We start from the raw sequence: 26883 nt of genomic DNA on the forward strand, positions 1-26883 counted from the left end.
TTTCCACAATTTTCTGATCATTAAAAACATTCTCATTTAATTTCCCCCGGAAGGATTTCTCTTCATAACATTTTAATATACCTTTGATCGGATTGTGGTCCGATAAAACTTTTGGTTGAATCTCTACTTTTGTGAATCTCAAAGATAATTCATTAGATATCCATATCTGATCTATTCGCGACAGTGATTGATTTGCTTCCGAGTGAAAAGTAAATTGTTTTTCTAATGGGTGTTTCAACCACCATATAGCTATCAGATTATAGTTTTCTACCATATCAAAAACAGTCTTTGGTAGTTTCCCCTCTTTCATTCTGCTTTTCACTCGCAGTCTATCCATTTCCATTGATACCACCCCATTCATGTCCCCCATTATTATAATTTTTTGATCCATGTATTCAAACAATTTTTCTTCCAGACCTTTAAAAAACTCTGTTTTATTTCCATTCGGTGCATATACTCCAATAATTATCAGTTTTCCCCCTTGCCAATTAATTTGAACAGCAATTAATCTTCCTTCTTTATCTTTGAATAATTGTTCTGCTTCAATTTTACTCTTAATATACAGTACCACTCCCCTCTCTTTACTTTTATCTGATGAGATAAATTCGTTTCCCAATTTCTTATTAATTAAAGTTTTTCTGTGAGTTCTTTTCACATGAGTTTCTTGTAAACAAATAATATCCAAATTCTTTTGTTTTAAATAATGTCCAATTTTATTTCTTTTTTTTATCATTCATTCCATTCACATTCCAAGTCCACAACTTCATCGCCATAGTGTCTGTCAGTTAAATATTCTTTATTTTATATTACTTTACTTTTCCTCCTCCTCTTCTTCTTCTTCTGTCTCTTCTTTTTCTTCTCGTTCCTCTCCTTTCCCCCCCTTTCTTTCCTTTCTTCTTTCTACCACTTCCTTCTTTCTCCTCCAACTCCAACGAATCTTCTTCCTCTCCTCCAGCTCTTGCCCCTGCCATTTCTTCTTCCAATCCTTCTCTGGCGAGCTCTTTATATCTTCTAAAGAATTTGTCCACTTCATCTGGTTTCAATAGTCTGTGCCTCTTTTCTTTATACGTAAATGCTACTCCCTCCGGAAATTCCCATTTAAACTCAATTTGATTTTTCTTCAAGACTTGCACCAATTGTTTATAATAATCTCTTTTTTTCAAAAGCCTCAATGCTACATCTTTAAAAATAATTATGTAATTCCCATCAATTTCCAGCCGTTTTTCTGTTTTTTTGCAAAATTAAATTTCTCATTTCTCTGTCTTTGAAGATAATTAAACAATCCCCTGGGAATTTCTTTACTCTGGTAGTCCTTGTTTTAATTCGGAATGTCTTATCCACCTCTTCTATTTGCATACCCATCCATTTGGCAATTTCTGTCATCAATTTCTCTCTAATCTTTTCTCCTTGCACCTCTGGCACAGACCTAAATCTCAAATTTGTCTCCCTTTGCCGGAGTTCATTCATCGCAACCGCGTCCCAGAGCTCATCCTGTGACTTATTAACCTCAGAGACTTCTGCTCTTATTTTCTCTCCATCTTTCCTAAATTCTTTCATTTCTAATTTTGTTTTTTTTCATCCCCTCCTCCAGATTCTGTGTTCTCTTAAAAATTTCTTTCATTTGCCCTTTTAATTCATTTACTGTTGTATCCATTTTTTTATCCACTTGCTCTAATTTGGTTTCCACCTGATTCCTTTTGGTCTCAATATTTGACTCAATATTTTTAATATCAGTTTTTAACTCTGCAAACATTCTTAAGATTTCCCCTTTCCACTCTGGTTCTTGTTTAGAACTCTTCCTATCTCCCGGTGTTGCACCATCTCCTTTTTTCTGTGTATAGGACATTCTTTAAATGTTAACATTCTTTGTCCAACTTAAATCCTCTTATCCAATATACAATAAACAATAAATTTAGAATTATCAACTCACCAATACCAAATTAAAACCACAATTATCAAAGTTTTTAAATTTATATATGTATATGTTATATCTCTTATTTCAATTAGTTCAGTCTTTAAAGTCGTCTCCTAAGAATCAGTTCCAATAAAATAAATTTATCCACTAATACACCTTAAGAAATCACTTCCAATTAACTTTGAGGCTTATAGTCTTATTAACTCAGTTGAAGGTATCTTTCTTAAGTCCAATTCTTGCCACTTGAATGGCCAAATCCCAGTAATAGTTATAAAATACTTGAGTCCATATATAAATTCCAATCGTTTCAAACAGACCAGGGAAATCCAAATTCTTATTTAATCAATGTTCTTGCCACTTTCACAGCTAAATCCAATTGGGTTTTTGAAATATCCAAAACCTTATATCAAAATGTATTCAGAATCCATGAGGTTATCCCAAAATTCCTCCACTAGGGGCAGCCGCCCCCTTATCCACTCATATAACAAAATAAGGAAGACGGGGGAAAAAAGAAAGACAGTTAGATAAACGGGGGGTGTAAAAAACACCCTCCTGTTTAAAGCAACTGTCACTTCCAAAAGTTTTCCCTCTAATAGTTAGAGGTATTAAATTGAATCCTCTCAGTTAAATTGTATCTCAGGAGGTAGTTGGTATTTTTCCACTGGCAACAAAATGGCGAAGTATGTCTCTGTTAAACCAAGGGGGGGACACCGTCTTTGCTTAAGGGGGAAAAAAGCCTCTTAAAAATCCACCAAGTTCATGCAACCAGAAGAAAAACCAAACAAAAGCTCAGTAGAGATAAGCTATCTCCAGTCCTCTTTTCACACTTTAGTACTTGAATTATGGTTATAAACTTGTCAAAAGTTTAAGACACTGTCCAGTTACACAGTTCTTTTAAAAGTGAAAGTAAATCACTCCTCCGTCTCCATTCTTTCCCGTTCCAAAATCCTCCAGCGATCGCAGCCAATTCTCCTCCAGCTGCCACAATTACAGCTTTCTCATAAAATCCCCCTCCTTATCTTAGTTTTTAGCCTTTATAGAAAGCCTTTTAAAAATCCTTTAAGTATATTCTCCAAAGCACACTTTTCCCACTTAGGGTAACTTACTGTTTTGCCGCTCTGCAAATTCTTCTTGTGTAGAAATAAAATTCCAGGCAAGGCTGACCTCCTGTTTTCCACCTTGCCCCACCCCCCCAAATTAGTTCTAATTACTCCTTAATTTAGCTCTCCAGTCCTAATCCGGTTTCTTTTAGTCGAGAACGGATCGCTCTGTGCACAAGCTTGGAGCTTCGCTATTGAGAAACAGCAATGGCCTCACGCTGTCAGCTTATCTCTACCCCGCCACACTCTTCACCCCCTAAAAGGGGGTTACCTGATGTCCGAGGGAGCTGCTAAACGACAACGCTGGATTCTCTGCCTCCTGAATTCCCTTCCAAGAGTATTTGGGGGGTGCAGCGCCCTTGCAGCACCCCCGTTTTTCCTCAATAGCCGGATACTCTCCAGAGTGAGAGATCTCGCTTGCTTCCACTTCGCGATCCGTCGGAAGTCCTCAATCTGATTCTATTTCTTTGGGAAACTCAAGAGTTCTACAGATACTTTTTTCACCTTATCAACAGACATACTTTTCATAAATCTCTTTTTAAAATAATAATAATAATAATATTTATTGGAAATTTAAAGTTACAAGAAAAAAAGAAGAAAGAAAAACAAGAAAAGCGAAAAAACAGAATTAACAATACAAATCAATAAAAAGAGAATAAAAAAAATTACCAAACATACAATACACCAAAATCAAAAACAAGAACAATGGAATAAATTTTTAAAAAATCCAATATTTCCATATCCTTATCTTCATTAACTTATTTCCTCGACCTCCTCACACCTCCCTCTTTTGTATTCTAATTATTAATTATCTCAGCAAATCCTTTCCACCTTTCACTATATTCTGTCCTTTAATTGTCTTAATTTGTTTTGGTCTTATCTTACCATAGAAAGAAAAAACCCTAGAACTTCAAAAATTATTTATACAGAACTCCTTATAACATTTCTACTAAAGCCTAATAATTTCATTCCAAGATTTTCTTAACAGTCATTAATTTTACAATGCTTCTCTAGATGAATTTTTAAAATTTCTGCCAAACTTCATCCACCGTCTCTTCTTCCTGGTCCCGAGTTCTGTCAGTCCTTTCTGTCTGTTCCATCTAGTCCATCAATCAGATGATCTTATGTCCGAGGCTCTTAACTCTTTTCCATGTCACTTCTGCAGATCTTCTTCATAATTGTACCTACACTTTACTTTGTCTTCTGCTGGTTTTATTCTTAATTTCCTTCCTTTGTCTCTGAGGGGTAGATCTCGGGGAAGCAACCTAAGAATGTCTTTACCCCTTCTCGACCAGTCAGCCCATTCTCCATGGACAGCACTAAAATCCAAAAAATATTCCAGAGCATACTTCAATGCCCCTCCAAAATTGAGGGCCTCGACCACTCCAATCTCCTCCTGGCCCAAAACCATGTCCCAAAGGTCAAAACATCCCTGCATAGGAGGATCTGACCAACTTGCCATCTCCAGTCCCGACAGGACTCCGTCTCTCCAAGTCTGACTCACTCCAGATTCAGTCATCAGAGACGACAGCTTATGTTCTTGCAGGACTGCATCTCTCTCAACTTGTATTACTTGAGGTTCAACAATAACCTCCTCCTTTATCTTCACCACAACTTGCCCTGTCAGGGCAGATTCCTGGGTCAATTCTTGAGCAGGTTCTATATAAATGTTCACTATTTGACCAAAATTAACAGTTGCAGTAGTCATTAAATCCATCTTCGCATGAAGCTGCTCCAACAAAGCACTTGTCCTGCACAAAGCAGACACTAAGACTTCCTGTGTCAACATTCTCAAGGTCAAAGCCTGTTTCTCACGATCTCTTATCTCTACAGCTGTAGAGTTTCCCAAGTCCACTCCAACAACAGTTCAAAAGCTCCCTCTAGAGCAATTTCGGCAACAAAATTGCTTTCGTTTTCCAAGTCTTTGTTCCTTTTTAGTGCAAAAGGAAACATTGGAGTCAATATGTTTCTCTTATTTGACTATCTGCAACATACGTTATTATTCACAGTCAATGAACTTTCCCAAAAGTCTATCTTTGACAGCTCGTTCCCAGGTTCAAGACGATAGAAATTTATCTTTCTTTACTCCCTCTCCTGCAGGCTTGAACAGTTTAAAAAAATTTCCCCTCTTCTCCTGCTTCCAAGGGGGGTTTTGTAACTTTAATCGATGGAAATTTAGTACTTTACAAATAGCTTTCCAGACTTTAGCTTGTAATATCTTTGCTTCAAACAATTTACAAAAGCGGAAAGGCGGACTTCCTGTTTAGACCTTCCCGCTCCGGTGACAAATTACTAATTTTCATAATCCAATTTTCCGTTCTACTCACGGGTACTTGTTTAGAGTCCAATTTGTCCACAGGAAAAAAGTTAACACTCTCCGACAACAGCAATGCGGCTTCACTCCGTGAAAAGAGCAATCGATTCAAAGCACCGCGCCGCTCACCCCACGTCACTCCGGATCCCCGAAATCGGGTTTCCCCGCGAGTAGGGGAGGCGCAAAAGGTGCCAGCCGAATCCCAGGTCCACAGGCTTCTCCCGCCTGTGGTTTTGATGGGTCTCCACCTCGTCGTGGCGGTCCAGACCCTAATTTTCACAGAGCGGGATCCTCCAGATCAGAGGAAGCCCGCCATTGCTGGTGGCGCTAACCCGGAAGTCCTACTTTTCATAAATCTCTATCATGTTCCCCATTAGTTATTTTTCTCCCCTGATGACCCTCCCCACCACCACTTAAAGGGAAGGTGCTGTGTGGCTTGGATCATATCTACTGCCATTTTTCATACCTTGTTCAGTGCTGTGCTATCTCCATCCTCCATTCCTATGAGTTCTTTCTTTGTTTTCCTGTCTTTGTAATGCAAGTGTGAAACAAATGTTGGCTCCTTCTCAAGGCAGCAGGTTCAGGGGACTCTTCGTTGGCAGATGCCCAGCCATGCCAACCCTTGACCCTACTCCCGTGTAACCCCTGCCTTGGCCAGAAAGTACCTTCCGTTTTAAGTAGACTGCATGAGAGAGGAACTTGCAGGAGAATGCACTTCTGATCCCCTGGCTTTCTAGTGCCAGTGCTCTAGGGTTTTGTCTGGTGTTGTGATGAAGTTTTGCTGTGACGCAGAGACCCCCATGGTCTGAATGCACCTCTCTCCTTGCTGCTCCCCAGCCTTTGTTGATACCACGCAGCAGAGATGCCAGATCCAGCCACAGATCTTGAGCTTCTTCAACCCGGGTCCTTTGCTGCAGACGCCCAGCACCGAGGACTTGGATGTGGCTTGCTCCATGGTGCAGGTGCAGCCCAAAGTTCTGAGCGGCTTGGAGACAGCCCTTGTCGAGAGCCGCCTCCCAGGAGCCTTTGACGAGAGCACCACAGCACAGACCCAAACGCTGCGGGATTTTGAAAAGGTAAGCAGTCTGGAAGCATGGCCCCCAAACAGTCAAACCACATATTGTCCCTGAGTCTGTTGGAAATTCCCTGTACTGGGACTGAAACTCCCCTCCAGGTAGAAGTGCTTTTGGTTTGTAGAGATTGCATTTTTCCAGCACTGATTAATGGGACGATGGGATTCTTATGCAACAAGCAGAATCTATTGTGATTTGAGCTATCCTGCGAAATACATCACAGTCCTTTCCCAAATGTACAATCCTCCTGCAAATTTCTAATAGAATGTCTGCCAAGTTTGCAGAGAGGTCAGCATGGTTTGACTGCCAGGTGGGGAGAAGTATAGCAGCAGCCTAGAGGAAGCTTTAATAATTTCTTGCTCCCACCCCATACTTTGTGGAATGAATCTTAACCTGGAAGGGTGGAACAATATTGGTGTATTTGAGTGGGAACCAAGGAAACTGCAGATTTCCTGGCTCTTCAGGCCTCACTACTGCTCACCTGACAGTTTATATTAGTTGCTGGGCCACTGAAATACTGGCAAGGTTTGCAACCCTGGCCACAGGCCTTGTTGGGAGGTCCACCTGAGCCTTGGAAATGTTAGGGCTCACTAGGCCCATGAAGGGAAGGGAGAGGAGAGTTCTTTCCTTTCCTCAGATGCAGGATTATGTGATGGAACCAGATCTCCAGTGGCATTTGAGGGGGTTCTCCTCTCCTTCCCCTCGTGCTGTGCCTTGATCATGTTACTCATCCCACACCTGGCCCAGGCGCAATCTCTCTGTCTCCCTCTGCGGCGAGTGGGGCTGCCCTAGTCGCCCTGTTTCCCTCGGAGCTGCTAATCTCCTGCAGTTGGTGAGGGACGGCTGCAGATCCCTCCACAGCCTGTCTCAGATTACACCACTTGCGAAGGGGTTCATGCAGGATGAGCGCCTGCCAAGGATTCCTCAAATACCTCCTGGAGGTAAAAAAAGAAATGGAACTGCACTCTGCCCCAGAGTTGAGCAGCAGCCCCAGAGCTGAAGGGCAGCTGACGCCCAGAGCTTTGAGCTCATCCCAATGTCTCCATAGGCATCCCAGGCCTTGTGGCTGCAGCCCATTTCTCTGGGCTTCCCCTCTTTTCTCGGCTTCACAATGTTACTGCAGTAAAAGGGGTGAGAGGAGATTTCCACCCCATGGATCGCCCACCATGTCTAATGGCTACCGTACTCTGTCTCAGCACCTCAATGACTTGAAGAAGGAGAACTTCAGCCTCAAGCTGCGCATCTACTTCTTGGAGGAGCGCATGCAGCAGAAGTATGAGGCCAGCGGGGAGGACGTCCACAGACGGGTGAGCAAACAGCCCTGCAGGGCCTGGGGGCTGCAGAGTCTGAGCTCCTTTGGCCCTGGAGGCAGAGCTGGGCAAGAGTTTTCTATACTACTTAACTGAAGAAAAGTCACTTCATGGAGCTAACAATGCTTCAGTGTGCTGGGCTGCTGCCTCGGCTGGCAGTTCTGCCATGGTGTCACTTAGAAGTTGGGCTCTGGCTGGAGTCTGTCCTTCTGACAGGAGTCGTCTGGGGTTCACTGCTAGTTATCACTGCCTGGAGGAGGGTTTTGAAATATGGGGGGTGTGGGGGAGCCTCGTGGAAAACATGAGAAGAGGTGAGAAATTTGCACGTACCCTCCATAGATAGCTGTTGAACCTGCAGAGTTTGTGTTTTTTCACTTTGGGAACAAACTGCAGCACTAAGTATGTTCTTTTTTTATGTCTTTTATGTTCTTCTTGGTAATTCAATCAGACAACTTTGTTAATGTGCACCAAACTTAGTATTCTGAAAACATGAGCATTGGAGAATAAAATACTGTGTGACAACAGAACAGAATGTATATCATCGAAATATAAAAATGCAGTATCTGGGCAATTGAAACTCATCTTGTGAGGATAATAGTTGCAAGCAGATGGGTTTCTGTAAAAGATTTGTTTGTGGAAGGTGCTTGATTTATGGATTTGATTTTTGGGGCTTCCTGGCTAATGGGTCAATTCCGTCTGCATGAGCGGATGCTGAAAGAAAGTTTGGACATTGGAATGTATCCAAAGGAGAGGAAAGTGTGACTTTTGGTTGTTGGTCAGAAATCTCAGAGGAGGAAGGATTTGAAGGGTCTGCTGCTGCTTTGGGGAATGGGAGACTGCCGTACAGAGAAGGACTGCTACTTGTCACCCATATATTTGTGAAACAGCAAGTGTTTCAAAAATTATATCTGTTTCCTTTTTTCAAAAAAAAAATTGTAATCACAATATCCATACATACATCAATAAACTCAAACCTCGCTCTTACCAGAGCACCGACCTCCTCCCACCCCGCTTCCGGACTTCCATATATATTTACTTTAATCTTAGCATTTCTATAACCACTTTTTTACCTTCTCTAATTTTTATATTTCCCCTTGTTAAATGTAAATCAGTTCCTTATATTGTCATTACAAAACATTTCAACTCAAAGCTACAAACGTTTTCAGATGTTTACAATATTCTTTCATATATAATATAATATAAATTTGCTCCAATCCTTTTGAAACAGTTCGTTGTGCTGATTCCGGATCTTCCCTGTCAGCTTTGCTAACGCAATGTATTCCGCCATCTTACTCTGCCATTCTTCCAATGTTGGAATCTCCTGTGAATTCCATTTCTGAGCCAAAAGTATCCTTGCGGCCGTTGTGGCATACATAAAAGTATTCACATCTTTTTTTAAAAAAAATCATCTCCAATTAGACCTAGCAAAAATAACTCTGTTTTTTTACTGAAATTATATTTAAAGATCTTTTTTAATTCATTGTAAATTATGTCCCAATAAGTTTTCACCTCAGTACACGTCCACCACATATGGAGGAAATTCCTCTCCTTCTCCTTACATTTCCAACAATTTTTATCTTGATTTCTATACATTTTTGCACGTTTGGCTGGTGTCATGTACCATCAATACATCATCTTCAATAAGTTTTTTTTTGGAGTGACATACACGCTGTAAATTTAATTGTTTTGGTCCATAATTTTTCCCATTTTTCAAAATCAATATTATGTCCCAGATCCTGGGCCCATTTAATCATAACACTTTTTACCTCCTCATCCTTTGTGTGCCACTCCAGTAATAGCTTATACATTTTTGACAGTATTTTCCTTTTACTACTCAGCATTTCAGTCTCTATTTTTGATTTTGTGCTACCAAACCCAGTTCTTTTGCTATCTTCTCTGAATACATCCTGCAATTGGTGATACTGCAACCAATCAGTTAGTTTTTCTCTCAGTTCTTCAAATGGCTTTACCTTTAGTTTATTATCCACTTCGATTAACAGGTCTTTGTATGTTGCCCATTCACTTCCCATGTTTTTCTTTTTTACTGCAAAGGCTTCCAATGGAGAAAGCCACTACGGCGTTTTGCATTCTAACAATGTTTTGCATCTACTCCAAACCTCGTATAATGATTTCCTAATAGGTAAAGGTAAAGGGACCCGTGGCCATTAGGTCCAGTCATGACTGACTCTGGGGTTGCGGCACTCATCTCGCTTTATTGGCCGAGGGAGCCGGCGTACAGCTTCCAGGTCATGTGGCCAGCATGACTAAGCCGCTTCTGGCGAACCAGAGCAGCGCACGGAAACGCCGTTTACCTTCCCACCAGAGCGGTCCCTATTTATCTACTTGCACTTTGACGTCCTTTCGTACTGCTAGGTTGGCAGCAGCTGGGACCGAGCAACGGGAGCTCACCCCGTCGCAGGGATTCGAACCGCCGACCTTCTGATCGGCAAGCCCTAGGCTCTGTGGTTTAACCCACAGCGCCAATAGTGTGATTTAAAAAACCTCTATGTATTTTAACCTTATCGTACCACAAATACGCGTCAAATCCCTCTAAATCCAATACATCTGTATTATCCAATGTTATCCAATCTCTCAACCAGCAAAAACAAGATGCCTCATAATAAACTTTTAGGTCCATTTCCAGTACTTTCCCCCAACCCTGTAAACTTCTCTACTGCTCAGAGAAGAGGGGAATATGCAACAATATTTTTAAACGGTGGTTTTCAAACTGTGTTTGAAGGAAGACTTGGTGGTTCTCTGAAGTTTGCCAGGGTTTTCTCAGAGTGAGTGTCAGAAATGGTGGGAAGCTTATCTGAAAAGCAGCTTGCTGACCACTATCAACCTTCTTTTGCAATGTGCAGCTGCAGGAGAATGTGATGACTTTCTAGTGCACACACTCCATTTCTTTGGTGTGGCGGCAAGGGCCAGGGAGCCTTGCCAGTGCTCCGGGTTAACCAAGGGTGTGCCCTAGCCTACAACATACCCCCAATCTTCTGCCATGTGCTGTGATTCCTCAGCAGAAGAGTCAACAGGAAAAAATTCCTTGGAGGTGGAAAACTTTAAAAACCAGCATTTAGAGCAACTTAGTCAGGCATGTCACCAGACTCTAAGGGAGTGGTGTTTGACTTACTCACTACCCACAAAAGGGTGTTCACTCAAAGCAAGTGTACATATCTGTTTAGTTTGCCAGAGAACTTGATAGAAATGGATGTGGAAAGTTGTAATGGAATGAAGGTGGTGCATGAGAGAAGCCTGTGTGGACGTGTCAGATGTTGTGGGGGATTCGCGCTCTTCAGATGGAGATGGAGCCTGGTTGGAGGCAGCTTGAAAGTGCCATATATTATTCCATCTCAGAAACTTTGCAGGCAGTAAATCGGAGAATAGGTTGGGACCCTCTGCCCTCTGAATCAAACCAAACGACACTTAAACCTAAGATTGCATTCACGGTGCTCTACTAGTTCTAGTCCCAACAGGGGTGCAATGAGGACCAGAGCTTGGGGCCAAAATCTGCCTGGCACCTGGCCTCTGGACCACCACAAGGAGGACAAGGCTCACCAGGGTGGAGGAGGCTGGTTTTCACAGCATCCTTTCTTTCATTTCAGTTTTTTAAGTATCTTACAGCAAGGAGGCAGTTAGCTAGGCACATACATGGTGACAGATACGCAGGGACTTTGGAAAACAAAGCCAGCTATGGAGGTCAAATTCCAATGTCAAAATGGAGCTAACATTTTGAAAATATGCTTAATGGCACTCTTTAAGAGGCCCAGGTAGCACCTGTTGTGATTCATGAAGCAGTAAATAGAAATACAAGTAGAATGTCTTATTAAGAGCAGGGTTGTAGCTAGGGGGTGGTGAGGTGGGCCCCTGCCAGGGGTGCAGGCGAGGCCCCCCCCCCAAAAAAAATGACTTAAAAATATGTCCATAAATATACCTAAAAATAAAAATATCAATTATTGCCTCATAAGAAAAGGTTTTAAATAGAGGGTGAATTGAATGGGTGGGGGTGGGGGTTAGAGGAGAGGCGGAAAGAAGAGTTAATTTGTCAGTGACTGGGGAGGGGCGCAATCTGTGCGGTTCTGCCAGGGGCGCAAGATCACCCAGCTACGACTCTGACTAAGAGACTTACCAAGGCAAAGTGGAAGGGGAGACAGGATATTGCCTGGTTTTTTTCCTACATTGACGCAGTTTGATAGGTGCCAGTTATGGTCCCTTCGTGTATGACAATTAATTCAAGTGAAATGTTGACAGCTGACTGCTGGACTTATAGTATAATTCCCCATCTTTAAGAAAAGTGGCTGGGATAGCTGCCCACATGCTGACCCAGTAAGTCTTCTTGATGTCCCCTCAACACAATGTTGTTCAGCATGGATTGAAGAGAAGCAGGTTCTATCCCCATGAAAGCTGACTTTCACAAGGGACATAGCACAATTGACCCCTCTTTTGTTTTTTAATTATCTTATTTATAAAAACCTGCATGTCACATGTGTTGGTCTTTCATCTGCCTTTGACTCCATTGACTGATAGCATCTCTGGGGGGGGGGGGGGACTATCAGTTACTTCATTTGACTGCTGCTTCTTATACAACAACTGTACTTTAAAGTTGATATTAACATTGGAAGTGGCCTTGTCTTTCAGACTCAATATTGATATTGAGAGATGCAAAAAAAGGTTGGACCCACTGATGATGATGATCCACTTATTTCTCCAGTAATATCATGCCAGGATATTTCTGCTGAATGTGAAAATGAACTTAGGATTCCTCATATTTTCAAGTACTCAGATATTTGGACTTCATATATTAAAATTGGGACGCGGGTGGCGCTGTTGGTAAAACTTCAGCACCTAGGACTTGCCGATCGTCAGGTTGGCGGTTCGAATCCCCGCGGCGGGGTGCGCTCCCGTCTTTCGGTCCCAGCGCCTGCAGTTCAAAAGCACCCCCGGGTGCAAGTAGATAAATAGGGACCGCTTACCAGCGGGAAGGTAAACGGCGTTTCCGTGTGCTGCACTGGGGCTGGCTCGCCAGATGCAGCTTGTCATGCTGGCCTCGTGACCCGGAAGTGTCTGCGGACAGCGCTGGCTCCTGGCCTCTAGAGTGAGATGAGCGCACAACCCTAGAGTCTGTCAAGACTGGCCGGTACGGGCAGGGGTACCTTTACCCTTATATTAAAATTAAATCCAACCATTAAAGGGCGGCTTGTCTATTAGAAGCAATTCTTTGGTCCTGCTAGCAGTTCCATCAACAGCCAAAGTGTACTGTGCAACAGGGCAGAGTAGGGCCTTCTCTGTTATCACACCGCATATGGCAGTTCATTTGAATGAACATGTTGGGAGTCTGGACAGCAAGTCTTGTTCCCCTGATTCTTTAAGATATTGCAGCCCTGGCCCAGGACTGGGATTCCACGATAGGGTTAGGCAATTTAAGACCCTGGACATAAAGATTTTGCAGGGCCCCCAGAGCCAGCCCAGTCATAAGGATGGCTGAAGCAGCCACCTCAGGTGTCAGAATCCACAGGGTGATGTGCCCGCAGGTGCCCCAGCCAGGGTCCTGCAGTGGCTTCTTCCGGGGAGATCTCATGGCCATGGGCAGCACCTCCCTGTTTCGCCTCAAGCAGCAAAATGGGGCTGGACGGGCTGCCCCTGAGGGCTCTCCCTTTAGATAGTCAGGTGAATTCCTTTGGTTTCCAAGCACACAATTAGCATTCCTCTTCTTCCCCAGTTCACTGCAATTTCATGCTTCAGAATGACTTCTACATGGCTAAAAATAAAAAATAGTATCATTATCTTAGAATCATAGAATAGAATCATAGAATCATAGAGTTGGAAGAGACCACAAGGGCCATCGAGTCCAACCCCCTGCCAAGCAGGAAACACCATCAGAGCACTCCTGACATATGGTTGTCAAGCCTCTGCTTAAAGACCTCCAAAGAAGGAGACTCCACCACACTCCTTGGCAGCAAATTCCACTGTCGAACAGCTCTTACTGTCAGGAAGTTCTTCCTAATGTTTAGGTGGAATCTTCTTTCTTGTAGTTTGGATCCATTGCTCCGTGTCCGCTTCTCTGGAGCAGCAGAAAACAACCTTTCTCCCTCCTCTATGTGACATCCTTTTATATATTTGAACATGGCTATCATATCACCCCTTAACCTCCTCTTCTCCAGGCTAAACATGCCCAGCTCCCTTAGCCGTTCCTCATAAGGCATCGTTTCCAGGCCTTTGACCATTTTGGTTGCCCTCCTCTGGACACGTTCCAGTTTGTCAGTGTCCTTCTTGAACTGTGGTGCCCAGAACTGGACACAGTACTCCAGGTGAGGTCTGACCAGAGCAGAATACAGTGGCACTATTACTTCCCTTGATCTAGATGCTATACTCCTATTGATGCAGCCCAGAATTGCATTGGCTTTTTTAGCTGCCGCGTCACACTGTTGGCTCATGTCAAGTTTGTGGTCAACCAAGACTCCTAGATCCTTTTCACATGTACTGCTCTCAAGCCAGGTGTCACCCATCTTGTATTTGTGCCTCTCATTGTTTTTGCCCAAGTGCAATACTTTACATTTCTCCCTGTTAAAATTCATCTTGTTTGTTTTTGCCCAGTTCTCTAATCTGTCAAGGTCGTTTTGAAGTGTGTTCCTGTCCTCTGGGGTGTTAGCCACCCCTCCCACTTTGGTGTCATCTGCAAATTTGATCAGGATGCCCTTGAGTCCATCATCATTCTTAACCAGAAGGTTCCCAGGGTGGCACACAATGAATTAAAATACAATACAGCAATATTACATAAAAATAATTAACATAACAGCAGTCCAGCTTCAAAAGAAGCCAGTTTTTAAACCAACCACCTCCATGGCCTGATGGAAGAAATGCATCTTTGCCTGACATCTAAAAACAGTGAACACGTTCAGTAGTCTCATCTCCAGTGGGAGGGAGTTCCAGTGAGCAAACCAAGAAGAATCCCAACAGGTGAGGAAGAGCCAGCCCACAGCACAGCTGCTCCCCTCCTCAGCTGGAGCATTTGCACAATCGACGGCCTGGGTTATGGAGGTGGGCGAGGCTCATGCCACTGCTCAGGATTGAAGGCCACCTCAAGGATAGTACCACATACAATACAGAACCCAATTTGACCAGCAATGCATGCGAGTGGAGGGCTGTGGGACCTGTGCCATGGCTTCTTGTACTCCTCAGGTTCCCAGGAGTGTGTTTACTTGGGGCTTTTGTTCATTGCCAGGACCAGCAAGACTAGCAGGGCTCAGGCTGCCCACTCTGCCCAGGAAGAATCAGCCCGGACTCTGCAGGAGAAGGAGCTCTGCCTCACTATCCTTTTAAAGTGCTTGGAGACTCTTAGAGATAAGGAGATGTCCAGATTATATATCTGGACTTGAAAAGGGCTTTTGACAAAGTCTCTCATTAAAGGCTCCTGAGAAAACCAGCAGTCATGAAATAAAAGGACATGAATGTGGATATGGTGAGGAGTTATGAGTGCCATTTTTGGGGGGCTCTGAAAGGTTGCTAAAGTCCATCCCTCCTGATCAGGAACAAAATAGAGAGGTAAACATGGTCAGTAAATAATTTGTGCTGAGTTGAGTAGCATCTTTCAGCTCCCATGAGCACAAATGTGGGTGCACACATGCTGCCTCCCATAAGTAGCAGAATATGCCACAAATGTGGTCACGTAGATGTGCATTGTGGGGATGGGTGGTATAAACATCTGTCCGCCACTTGGCTGTGTATCCATAGCCCTGTTTGAAAGGAGGGGAGGGGCTGGCCAGAGCTCCGTGGCAGAAGGCCTGTTCTGCTTGCAATGTCCTCGGGTCCATCAGGCCTCCATCATCTCTGGTTAGAACAATCTCAGGGGGAGAGTCTGGAAGAAACCCAAGGTGCTCGTGAGCTACCACCAACCAGAGCAGAAAATACTAGGCTTGATGGACCCGTCTTCTGACTTTGTACAAACACATTCATACTAAGAACTTGGAGCTAAGAGGTTTACAGTCAGTGCACTGCAAGAGAAATGTCACCCTGGTGTTGACAGGTGCCCTCAAAATTGTGAAAAGCAAGTGCAGGCAGCTGACATGTCACAGAACTGCCAGCCAATAGCTTCTTCTCAGAGAGGGAAGTTATAAATAGCCTGGTTACTGGGTGAAATGATTGCGAGGTTTGTTCTGCTTCTTGCTGTGGGAGGGAGAACAAGTGAGGCAGCAGAACTGGCAGGGCCTTATCAGACAGGGCGGCTTTGCAGCAGGAAAAGAGAGGGGAGAACCTAAAGTGCCACTTTTGGTTTGTCAAACATTTGCCAACTGCTCCCTTGCTGTATCAGACCCGTCACAAACTCACATCACAGACTGGGAAACAGTTCAGTCAGTAAGGAGTGGCACATCTAGCAAACTAGAGAGGTGCCCTAAATATTGGACAAATATTGGACGCAGCATTCTGCTCGGTTTAGATCTCCTGGCTTTCAAGAGCTGATGCCAAGCCCCAGGCAGCTGTTATGCCAGCCAGGGAACATTGCTGGAGAAAGTAAATCGCAGTTGCTTGAAATGCACTCCCAACTTTCTCTCTGACTGGAAAAATGGAGGCTGTGGCACTAGGAGAGTAGAGCAAACCACATAGGGAAACTAGTAATGGCTGGAAAGGTGACATTTGAGCCATCAGCTTCCTAACCCAGGTGCCATCCACACAGAAGTCCCCTTTATTTGTGGTGCATCGCTGGACTGGCATTTTTTGCCAACGCAACTGCTGCTCATAGGACACACGCAGCGAAACATGCCTGGGCTTCCTTTTGTGCCATGTTTCTAGGAACAGGTCCAGGCTGTAAAGCTCTGTCTCCAAGCACCTCCCCCTCCCCCGCCAGTGCTTTCCCCACAAAAACCACTCTTTATTGCTGAATCAGAGCAAATGGCAACCCATGAAAAAACTCCCGTGGCTGTTTGCTCTGATTCAACAGTAAAGAGCAGGTTTTCCTGGAGAAAACAGTGGAGGACAAAAAAAGTGCTTGGAAATGGACTGAGAAAGTGTGGGCCTTTGTCTAGAAAGCCCAGGACAAAAGATTTGTGTGGATGCACCCTGAGTCTCCCCTGTTTGTAACACTGTTGCATGCCACTGCAATATGCAATGAAAAGTGTCAGGGTCTTAAGTAATGCACACAAAATCAAGTGGGTGGTGCCTGAAAGGTCACTTTTTTAAAAAAAATCATTTACCTGCATGTGCTCCTCCACGTCTGCACAGACTAGTCATGCAAGTTAATAAAGAGTGTGATCTCCCCATTGACTGGCTAATTCCCCAGAAATGACCTGTGGGAGAAATATTCTGTCTACCAAGGACTCTTTTACTCCGCCTTGCCATTTTGGGGGAACCAGGCTCTTTATCTCAATTTAAGTTGATGGAAAAGAAAGACTTGATTAGATCCCCAGCGGTTGGGGTGGGGTGAGAAGCCCCACCAAGATTTATTGGGGCAAAAGGCTCCTTGGCATGTGTTGGGATTAATATACCACCACAATCATGTTCCTACCACAGCCACAAATTTAATTCCTCCACCAAAAAAAATGAAATGCGAAGGTTTGGGAGGGTTTGGGAAGGTTTGGGAAGGTTCATAAGTGCAGGTGAACACAACAAGAAGCAGCGTCCACAAAACATGCAAAATATGACCATCAGGAAAGTAAAATGGAGGATAAAACTTCATTCCTATAGATTCCAGCTCTTTGAAGTTAAAAGTCAAGGAAGGTGGGGATAAAGGGCACCAAATTGATTCTGCATGATTGGAACTATTCCTGTGGTAATAGTAACAATTGCACATCACTGGTTCACACGAAAATCCACAGAGAAAGAGAAATGCAGCCAGTAAAAAGAAATTGGCACAAAAGAAGTACAAAGAACAATGGAATAAATGAGCAAAAGTGGCCGTACAGTGGTACCTCAGGTTACATACACTTCAAGTTACATACGCTTCAGGTTACACACTCCACTAAGCCAGAAATAGTGCTTCAGGTTAAGAACAGAAATCGAGTTCTGGTGGCGGGGCAGCAGCAGGAGGCCCCATTAGCTAAAGTGGTGCTTCAGGTTAAGAACAGTTTCAGGTTAAGAACGGACCTCCAGAACAAATTAAGTACTTAACCTGAGGTACCACTGTATTATTATTGGTTGGGCTGTGGGTCATCAAGTGCTTCATGAGCAGGCAGGAAAAGCGTGGGTTGAACCTGAGGGCACCAGACAAGTCAGAAGATGGCTGTTGAGCATGTGGGCGAGGGATCCAATTGTGGATGGGCAGCTCAGATTCTCTGTCCGAAGCAGATGATCTGTGTTCTCTAAAGCAGGCAACTGAAGTCGGGACATTCTGTTCCAGGAGAGGCAAGCATCACATGGGTCTGCTGGCTTCTGGCCATGCTATTCACAGGCTACTGAATAATACAACTTCTGCTCCTTGGCTTAAATTGGCACAAGGGGAATACAAAAGTGGCAAGTGACGCGGAGTTTCATGGAGCAGCTTGCGTGGGGATTTGTGGGCAGTTGTGCTGGTGCTTTACCTGCTTGACAGCTGGAGCCCCCAGTGGAGCCGCCTGTCTTCATGCCATATTTGCACAAAGAGCAATTTTATGTGACCACAGTGACATGATGAATGGAGAGGTGGCAGAGACCCATGTTGGGTTGAGCATGGGATGAAGCAGTCATGTGCTCTTTGTCAGGATGTATCCAGGGGGCAACCTCTAGAACCCCTCCCTGGATTCAGAAATTCTCACTACTGGCCAGCTGCCAATCTCCTCTTCTTGGGCGCTGTTTCTTGGTGGATTTTTTTCTTGGTTAGGGATTTTGTAAGCAGAGGCTGCATGGCCAACTCTCAGGGATGTTTTGAGGGGTGACTTTCTGTCTTGGCAATAGGCTGGGCTCCACGACCTTGTTGGTATGCACTGTGTGTGTGTGTGTGTGTGTGTGTGTGTGTGTGTGTGTGTACAGTGCCGGATTTATGTATAAACTAAACAAGCTCTAGCTTAGGGCCCCACTCTCTTGGGGGCCACCAAAAAATTTAAAGGGAAAAAAACCTGGATGTACATTTCCAAAATATAAGATAAAAAACAAATAAAATAAAACCTACATACAGCAACAGTGTTTTGTGTTGTGGTAGGCTCCTATATGTTATATGCAAATGGCTTTAGATACCTATTAGGTCCATAAATTACTATATAGCATATATTCAACACAAAAAACAGCAACAATTTGTTGTTGACAAAGGACAGCTGGACATATAAAGGGCACCATTACCTTCAGTAGCTGAGGGCCTCATCAAATCTAAATCCGGCCGTGTGTGTGTGTCTATCTGTACTGTATAATCTCCTTTATATTCTTGCAAACTAAGAGTGGGCTCAAGTCCATGAACATTTCTGCCATCATAAATTTGTTTGTCTTTAACATGCTCTTTGTTGTTTTTACTTGGAAACTCAGGAATTTATTTTGAGTACTGGGACTTAATGGAGCACAATAATCCACTGCTGCTTAGCCAAAGCTTTCTTTACTGGACCAGAGGCAGAGGCATGTTGTTGATTCTGTTTACAGTAAAAATAAAAATAAAAGGGGGTAGTCCTTTTAATTCAAATGGGAATCTAGATTCCCCCCCCCCCCCAAGCCAGATAGTTAGGTCATGCAGCTTGTCTTCTTTAAAACAGTTTGGGGCAATTTTTGATGGCATTCTTTCCTTCCCATTTTGAGAGCGGAAAGTGCAACCAGACTGGCACATGCCACTCCAGTCTCCACAAGCGCTACAAGATTCTAGGGATTCCGGGCAGGGTTGTGTTTCAAGGCACAGCAAAGATGAGTGTCTTTAAGAAGTATGGTTTAATTGACACAACTTTACACCTAGAGCCTTCAGTGTTGCCCCTCTCATAGCTTCATCCAGCTTGGGTCTAAAGCAGCCTCCAGCCATGGTCCCTGGTCTCTGGGCGCAGCCTCCCCCAGCCAATGCTGCATATGAGTTCTTCTTACCCCTGTTCCCCCCACCAACCCATAACAATACAAATAGACAGCAAAGCAATTGTGCAAGTTTCGACTTTACTAAGATGATTTCTAAAAGCTTCAAAAAGTGGGTTAAGATAGATAACCTAAGGAGGGGTTTTAGAAACCACTGCACTGTCTCTTCCTGCTTGCTTTTTTCTTTCTCTCCCCACCCCTCTCCCCAGTCCTTTTGACACCATCTCATAGTTGCTTGTTCTCCTCAAGTTCAACTTCACCAGAAGCTGATGGAGTTGCCTGAAGAGGTAGAATTTTAAAGATAAGAAATAGTTTGTTGTGACAGCAATTTGATCAGTCTGGAGCTGCTGCTGCTGCTGCTGCTGCTTGTCTTCAGACCTCTCCACATGCAGTGCCCTGACCAAAGCTGCATGTTGGCTAATCTTAAAGTGGGGAGGAGCTGCTGCACAAAAGAGCTGAATGGCTTCAAAATGCCCAAGTCAAGGCGGAGGAGGAGGTCACAGTGGCCATGGTTAAGTGGCTTTGGATATTCAATAACCATGCCACAGTGGGGAAATTTGTGGGGGAAATCATTGGAAATTGGAAATTTACAAATTGTTATGTCTTAAGAGAGAATTTTCTAAAAATGTAACACCTATGGTATCTAACACCTTGGAAACTGTCGAAGATGTACAAAAGTGTCCCAAGCAACTGCTGGAGGTGTGGAGACACTTTCTATCACATGTGGTGGCTGTGTAAGAAAATCCAGGCATTTGGGGAGAGTATCCACTTAGAACTACAAAAAATGATAAAGATTTCCTTTATGAGAAAACCAGAAGCTTATCTTCTGGGGATTACAGATTTGGATATTCCACAAAAAATGAAAGGTATTTTTTTATATGCCACAGTGGCAGCAAGAGTTCTTATCGCTACAAAATAGGAGAGTGATGAAATCCCCTCTATTCATGAATGGATCCAAAAGCTAACAGAATATGCAGAGTTAGACAGTCTATCAGAAAAAATAAAGAACAACCCAAAACAGGAATTTGTCTCAAAATGGGAAGTTTTCAAAGCAACTATAACAGTTTAAACTCTGTCGCAGCATTTGAATAACTTCGGTAGTAGCTTTAAGAAAGATATGAGACCTAAGATAAACCGATAATTAGTTAATCTATGATAAAAGTGTGTATTGGCAACAAATAATATATAATTGAAATAAGGAATAGACGGGAGGTCAGGTCTGTAGTTCAAGGACCACTTTTTGCTTTATTGATTTGTAATTAATATTGTCTTTATCACTGTTTTTATTTGCATTTTTGTTTTGTTTTTTCCTTTTTTGGTGTATCAACAACAACAACAACAGCATGCCCACCTAGTTAGGCTCCTGATAGAGCACCAGAGTATTGCAACTGCAATAGTTTGTGGAGATTTCTCTATGTTTATATTTCACCATGTCTTCAAAAAAGGGAAGCTCTTTGTGTGCTGCTACCAGGTACCTCAGTATTTGAAGTCAAAAGGAGACAGACCTGCTTCAAGACTGGAATACTGGTGCAGCAGGAGAGATCCACAGCTGAGCAGATTATGATCCTTCATGCCTGTTTGTACCTTTCAGAACATCGAGCTGAAGGTGGAAGTGGAAAGCCTGAAGCAAGAGCTCCAGGAGAAGCAACAAAGCTTGGACCAAGCCCGGTAAGAGGTGGTACAGATGGATCTGCAGAGCCCGGTTCACACACATCCTGCCCTTAGGAATGCACACACGTGTGTGTGTGTGTGTGTGTGTGTGTGTGTATTTGTGTATTTCTGCATGCACACAAAGAGAGTTTACTGGGCCCTTCTGTTTATCTCCTGCACTACACCAAGGTCACAATCCTGTGTTCACATTTGAGTTCCCATTGAAAAGAAAATCCAGATCTGGATTTTCTTTAATTTAGCATGCAAACCAAGTTTCTTGCTTTGTCACTAAGGGTGGATCTAAACATGGGGGTGAAAATGCTATTAAAAAGTCAGAAATCAGATCATTTCAACAAAATAAAAAAAATCTCTATGGAAAATTGTGTTTTAAAATTTCCTGCTCTCTGGTGCCATCTGGTGTTGCATGTTTATAGCACATTGAAATGGCTGTTTCTTTACTAATGTAGCTGAGTCCCAAGATGCCTGTTATTGCTCATGTAGAGCTAAACAGTCAGAGTCAGATGCCTCAGGTATTCAGAATGTTGTCATTTCTATTGAATCCCAAGGCAACTGGGAGGAGGTTTCTTTGGACTGGGTTCAACTAAATAGTTGTGTTAGCATGGCAGGGCTTCCCTGCTCTGCTCCCCCTGGCCCCCTCCCCCCAAATCAGCTCTGCAGGGAGAAGAGGGTAAATCTTTCCCCCTCCTGGTAAGCAGCCTTAGTGCAACATTGAATTCCACCCTTTGTTTCTAAAGAGGTCAATAAGACATAAGCTCTGGGGACAATTTTCATTTTTTTATTTTTTTAAAAATAATTTTTATTAACCGACCAATCAAATCAAATCACATAAATTCCGAATTACAAAGCTGAATTTTAATTTTTTTGTTGGGGGGACCCATATTTCAAGTTCCGAAGGGGATTCCAATCATCTTCTTACTGCTGCGTTAAAATCCACAAATCTGTCCAAATAATGTTCATAATTCTATCCAGTCCTATCTTGCTGTTCTCACATCTCATCTTGTTCGTATATTTTTCTTTTTTTCTTTATGATCTCTTCTGATATATCATCACTTTCATAAATAAGAGCACTCTTTCCATCATCAGTCTCACAAATCTGTCGCCTTCTTTAGTCCCTCTGAGGAGGCTCACCCACAATATGAAAACAGATCTATTCCTCCTCCCAGAAATAAGTCTTTCAACAGAACTTGCCAAAATGGCGACGCTATTTTTTGCTGCGTCATTCCAAAGCTCTTATACTTTCCACGATCTCCTTAAAACATGCTTTGGTTAGAAAATTATCTCCACACAGTCTTAAATCCTCAGCTTAAGTCATTTAAACAGCATTTCTAACTTGTGACTTGGGGGGGGGGGGTTCTTGGTTAATCACATAGAGAAAAGAAAGTCCCCCCCCCCATCCAGTCTCGTTGCCGAACATACCGAGCCTTGGTGTGTCTTCTCATGATTTATTCCTGTTCCTCTGACCCGTCTTGTTTCTCAGAGATCTCTTCGGTTAGCAGTCTTTACTCCCCATTCTTCCTTGAAATATGTGCATTAGCTTTCTCCTAATTGTTTCTTTTGAAGTTGCTGCAGCTAGAGGCGCGAATCAGAGACAGCGTCCAGGAGCACCGAAGTCCGCACAAGGGCTTTCTGCCTAGTGCCCCCACCCCCTCAAATTCGGGGGTGGTCTAGGGCACAGCAGGCAAGGGCAGTCCCCCCCACACGCTTGGGGGGGCCGGGAGGCTGTTTACTCCCATCACAGCCTCTTAATTACCTCATGTGAGTCGGAGAGATGTTATTGTCAGCCATCTTCCGATGCGCCCCAGTGGCCCCCGACAATTTTCATTTTAAATGTATTTCTTACTATCGTTGACATATACACAACAGACAAGCATAGTCAACAACTTACATTGTGGTTTATTCCTAGAGGGGGATCCATAAGGAAAATACAAATCTTGTAAGGTACAATGAGACAGGTATATTCATTTCTTAAGTTCTCTCGTCCAGTCTCTGGGGACAGTTTGCAGTCACTAGGATGAAAGCCTTTGATTATGTCACTGAGTGAAGCAAGCAGGCTCTGGGACTCCATTGCTTCTCTTTTCGCAGGGCTGGGGAGCAGAGGGAGCAACTGAACCCTAAAAACATGCTTTCTAGGGGTTGTTCTGCTCTGTTTGAGTTGGCATTGGTGCCCTGGAGTTTGACTAAATAGGTCTAAGATAAATGCACTTTCTGTTCAAAAGCACATTTTCTTTTACCAAGCTGCAGAAGAACTTTGGGTTGGATCCAGATTTAGTCATACTTTAAAGTGGACTCATGTTTGATTTCTTCCAAGCATTAATGTACGAGGAACGCTAGTGTTCCAAAGTATGCTGCTACAACTTTTGGTGGCGTTGCTGCATTGAGCTTGGTGGATGGATCCTACTCTGAGTAAGCTTGTGTTAGGTTTGCATGGAAGTAAAACTCAGTGAAATAAATGTAATTTTCTTCTGTGTATCTGTGGTTAGGATTGGGCTATAACCCCAAATTGACAGGTTCCTCAACCCTGGCCTAAGGAGTTTTAAGTATGTGCAAAAACATTTGTCCCTCGTCACTTTGATCTCTCGCTTTGAGCGCACCAAGTTCCCTTGGGGTGGGCTTGTCCATCAAGCCTCGTGTTGTCTCTGCTCTGCCTGCTGGTTGCTCTCTAGGTTCTCAGGCAGAGGCCACTTCCAGCCCTGCTGCATGGCACCCATTTCACGAAAGGTGCCAATGAGGATCTGAACCTCGGTCTTTCTGCAGGCAAAGCAGTCAGTCTCCACAGAGCCATGGCTCCTCCTTTTCTTGTTAGTATTCTTTCTGCCATGTACCAGGGGTGTTTTTTTCTATCTTGCCAACTAGTGCTATGAATTTCAGGGCAGCAGCTGGGAACCTGGGTAGTCAGAATGAGGCTAAGATCTCTCACCAGCAACAGAAAGAACATGCCTATGAGATCCTGGAGAAGAAAATCCACCTTCTGCAGGAGGTGAGAAAATTCCCTTACAGGGATTTATGTGTGTGTGTTTTGCTGACCATTTTAGTAGGGCACAATCATGAGATCCTGCAAACACAAAAGGTATAATAGAAATAGATTCACTCCAGAAGGGTCAGTATTCAGGTAAAGAAATGACATTCTGGAATGACTGTTACAGTTATGCTATATTATACTTACGTTTTTTACGTTTTGTTTGTGTTTGCGTTTGTTTTGTTTTTCTTTTCTTTTCTTTCCCCCTTTTTTCTTTCTTTCTTTGTGTATTCAGTAGAAATGTTTGTATTCTTTGTTTCATTTGTATTTGCATAATAATTCAATAAAAAAATTCCTAAAGCTTAAATCTTATAATGAGCTCTGTTTAGATTAGCCACTCAAGTCTGTTTAAAGATAATTAGCATGTAGAGCAAGCTAAGCTCTTATAGAATCATAGAATCATAGAGTTGGAAGAGATCACAAGGGCCATCGAGTCCAACCCCCTGCCAAGCAGGAAACACCATCAGAGCACTCCTGACATATGGTTGTCAAGCCTCTGCTTAAAGACCTCCAAAGAAGGAGACTCCACCACACTCCTTGGCAGCAAATTCCACTGTCGAACAGCTCTTACTGTCAGGAAGTTCTTCCTAATGTTTAGGTGGAATCTTCTTTCTTGTAGTTTGGATCCATTGCTCCGTGTCCGCTTCTCTGGAGCAGCAGAAAACAACCTTTCTCCCTCCTCTATGTGACATCCTTTTATATATTTGAACATGGCTATCATATCACCCCTTAACCTCCTCTTCTCCAGGCTAAACATGCCCAGCTCCCTTAGACGTTCCTCATAAGGCATCGTTTCCAGGCCTTTGACCATTTTGGTTGCCCTCCTCTGGACACGTTCCAGTTTGTCAGTGTCCTTCTTGAACTGTGGTGCCCAGAACTGGACACAGTACTCCAGGTGAGGTCTGACCAGAGCAGAATACAGTGGCACTATAACTTCCCTTGATCTAGATGCTATACTCCTATTGGACAGCATTTTACAAAGCCTCACTGAGGGTAACTATCCTGGAAAAAGACAGTTGGGAAATGAGGAAGTTCAGTTCTAGTGTTGGGTATCAGTTTATTCAGGTGTGAGATTTGGGAGTTCCGTGGCTCTCACTTGTGGATTCTGTTCACCCTTGCTCCAAGAAGTGCTCCCATCAAAGGCAGTTTATATGCCCCTTCCATGTTTAAATAGCACATGAGGGGCTGCATGCGTGAGTGCCATGTCTGGCTGCCCGTCCCAAGTGCATCAAAAAGGTGCATTGAATGCATCAAGAGATGTGTGTAGAATCCTCCACATGCTGGAAGAGCCTGATCTCATCAGGATCCCCTCTCAAACGGAATAGCTATGTAACCTTAGGAGTGGTCCTGCATTGTCACGGAACTTGCTATCTAACCCTAATTCAGTTAAATGATGAGGAATATTTGTTTTCTGGAGTAAATATGCTTGCAGCCTAGGAGCTTAATGAAAACCATTACTTCAATGTACTTACGGCTAGAGAATGGTGTACATGTGAACTCTGACCGCTCCTGGTCACCATTTGTGATGGATGCAGACTCTGTATCAGAGTTAGAATCTGTAGGTGCAAAACAGAGGAAGCGATGTACATCCAAGTTGATTTAGGTGGGGTGAAGGGGTCTCATTCTATGATGTGGTTTTGACAGCCTAACTGTACTGACATTCCATATTGAATGTTGCCTGTAGATTTCACCAATGCGTTCATTCTCAATGTCAAGTGAGAGAATGACTTCAATGAGCTGGTACAAGCAGTCCAAGCCTTTTTCAGAGCCATCCATCCTGCCTGTGAGCCTTCCCAAGACATTTGTGGTCTGCCAAGTAGGATGAAAATACCAGGTGCCTCCTCTAGAGCAGTTTTCAGGTGACACTTGGGAAAACTTTTACAGGGCTCATGTAAATATCCATCACAGTCTTCTGCTGGCCTCCTCCTGATTTCTTCTGAAGAGAAAGACTGAGGTCTCTTTGGTTTGGACACAACAGGAGACATCCAAACTGGAGGCACCTACTCTTTCAGGATTCCTTTGGCTGATTTCATCTCTGATTCTTCCTTTAGGAAGCCCAGTCGGCAAAGACCAAAGCAGAGAGGATGACAACTATGGCAGAGGTTGAAAAGGATCGCTGTCTGAAACTCACCAAGGAGCTGATGAAGTTCACCAAGCTGCAGGATGAGACCAGGAAAAGCCAGGCTGTTTTGGAAACCTACAGTGCTATGTTGGCTGAGAAAAATAAGTATGTTTCTATGGGTTTAGTTCCACTGATTGGGTTTGTGTCTGCCACCCGTAATGTTAAATCTTCTGAGAAATTTGGGGGATAGGTTTTTTTATTTTCCCCAAAGTTGTGTCAGTTTGCATTTCTTAGTGCAGAAGGTAGAGATCTTTCCTATTTTAATTAATTCAAGAGGGTTCTGGAAGCTTCTCTGTATGAAAGAAACAAGCAGAAGGTTCATTATATTTAGTTATCACTTCAGAGAAGCTGAGTACAGCTGGCTTAAAAGTGGTCCTGTTATCGCTTTCTCTCAAGGTCATGCTGACTATAATAATAGG

General features: G+C 43.4%; 1 protein-coding gene and 1 long non-coding RNA gene across 11 annotated transcripts in view; one reads left to right on the forward strand and one right to left on the reverse strand.

Annotated features, from left to right (window-relative positions):
- The window catches only part of PDE4DIP (phosphodiesterase 4D interacting protein), a 108446-nt gene that overhangs the window by 13660 nt on the left and 67903 nt on the right, over positions 1 to 26883 (forward strand). For 5 of the 10 annotated variants that reach the window (XM_083446460.1, XM_083446469.1, XM_083446463.1 and 2 more), the window contains 5 exons: positions 6167 to 6405; positions 7599 to 7709; positions 21247 to 21323; positions 24195 to 24303; positions 26394 to 26569. In XM_083446460.1, the coding sequence (XP_083302586.1) occupies positions 6167 to 6405; positions 7599 to 7709; positions 21247 to 21323; positions 24195 to 24303; positions 26394 to 26569 (712 nt within the window). Of the gene's footprint in view, positions 1 to 6166; positions 6406 to 7167; positions 7710 to 21246; positions 21324 to 24194; positions 24304 to 26393; positions 26570 to 26883 lie in introns of those variants that run through there. The other 5 variants (XM_083446468.1, XM_083446459.1, XM_083446467.1 and 2 more) reach the window with 2 other exon arrangements.
- On the reverse strand, positions 878 to 7947 carry LOC310680211. The gene is made up of 2 exons (XR_014512691.1): positions 5675 to 7947; positions 878 to 3535 (listed from the first exon to the last, which is right to left on the reverse strand). It is a non-coding gene; the product is annotated as an uncharacterized lncRNA (long non-coding RNA).

This window comes from Podarcis tiliguerta (genome assembly GCF_965153285.1).
Source record: "Podarcis tiliguerta genome assembly, chromosome: 6".
NCBI classification, from domain to species: Eukaryota; Metazoa; Chordata; class Lepidosauria; order Squamata; family Lacertidae; genus Podarcis; species Podarcis tiliguerta.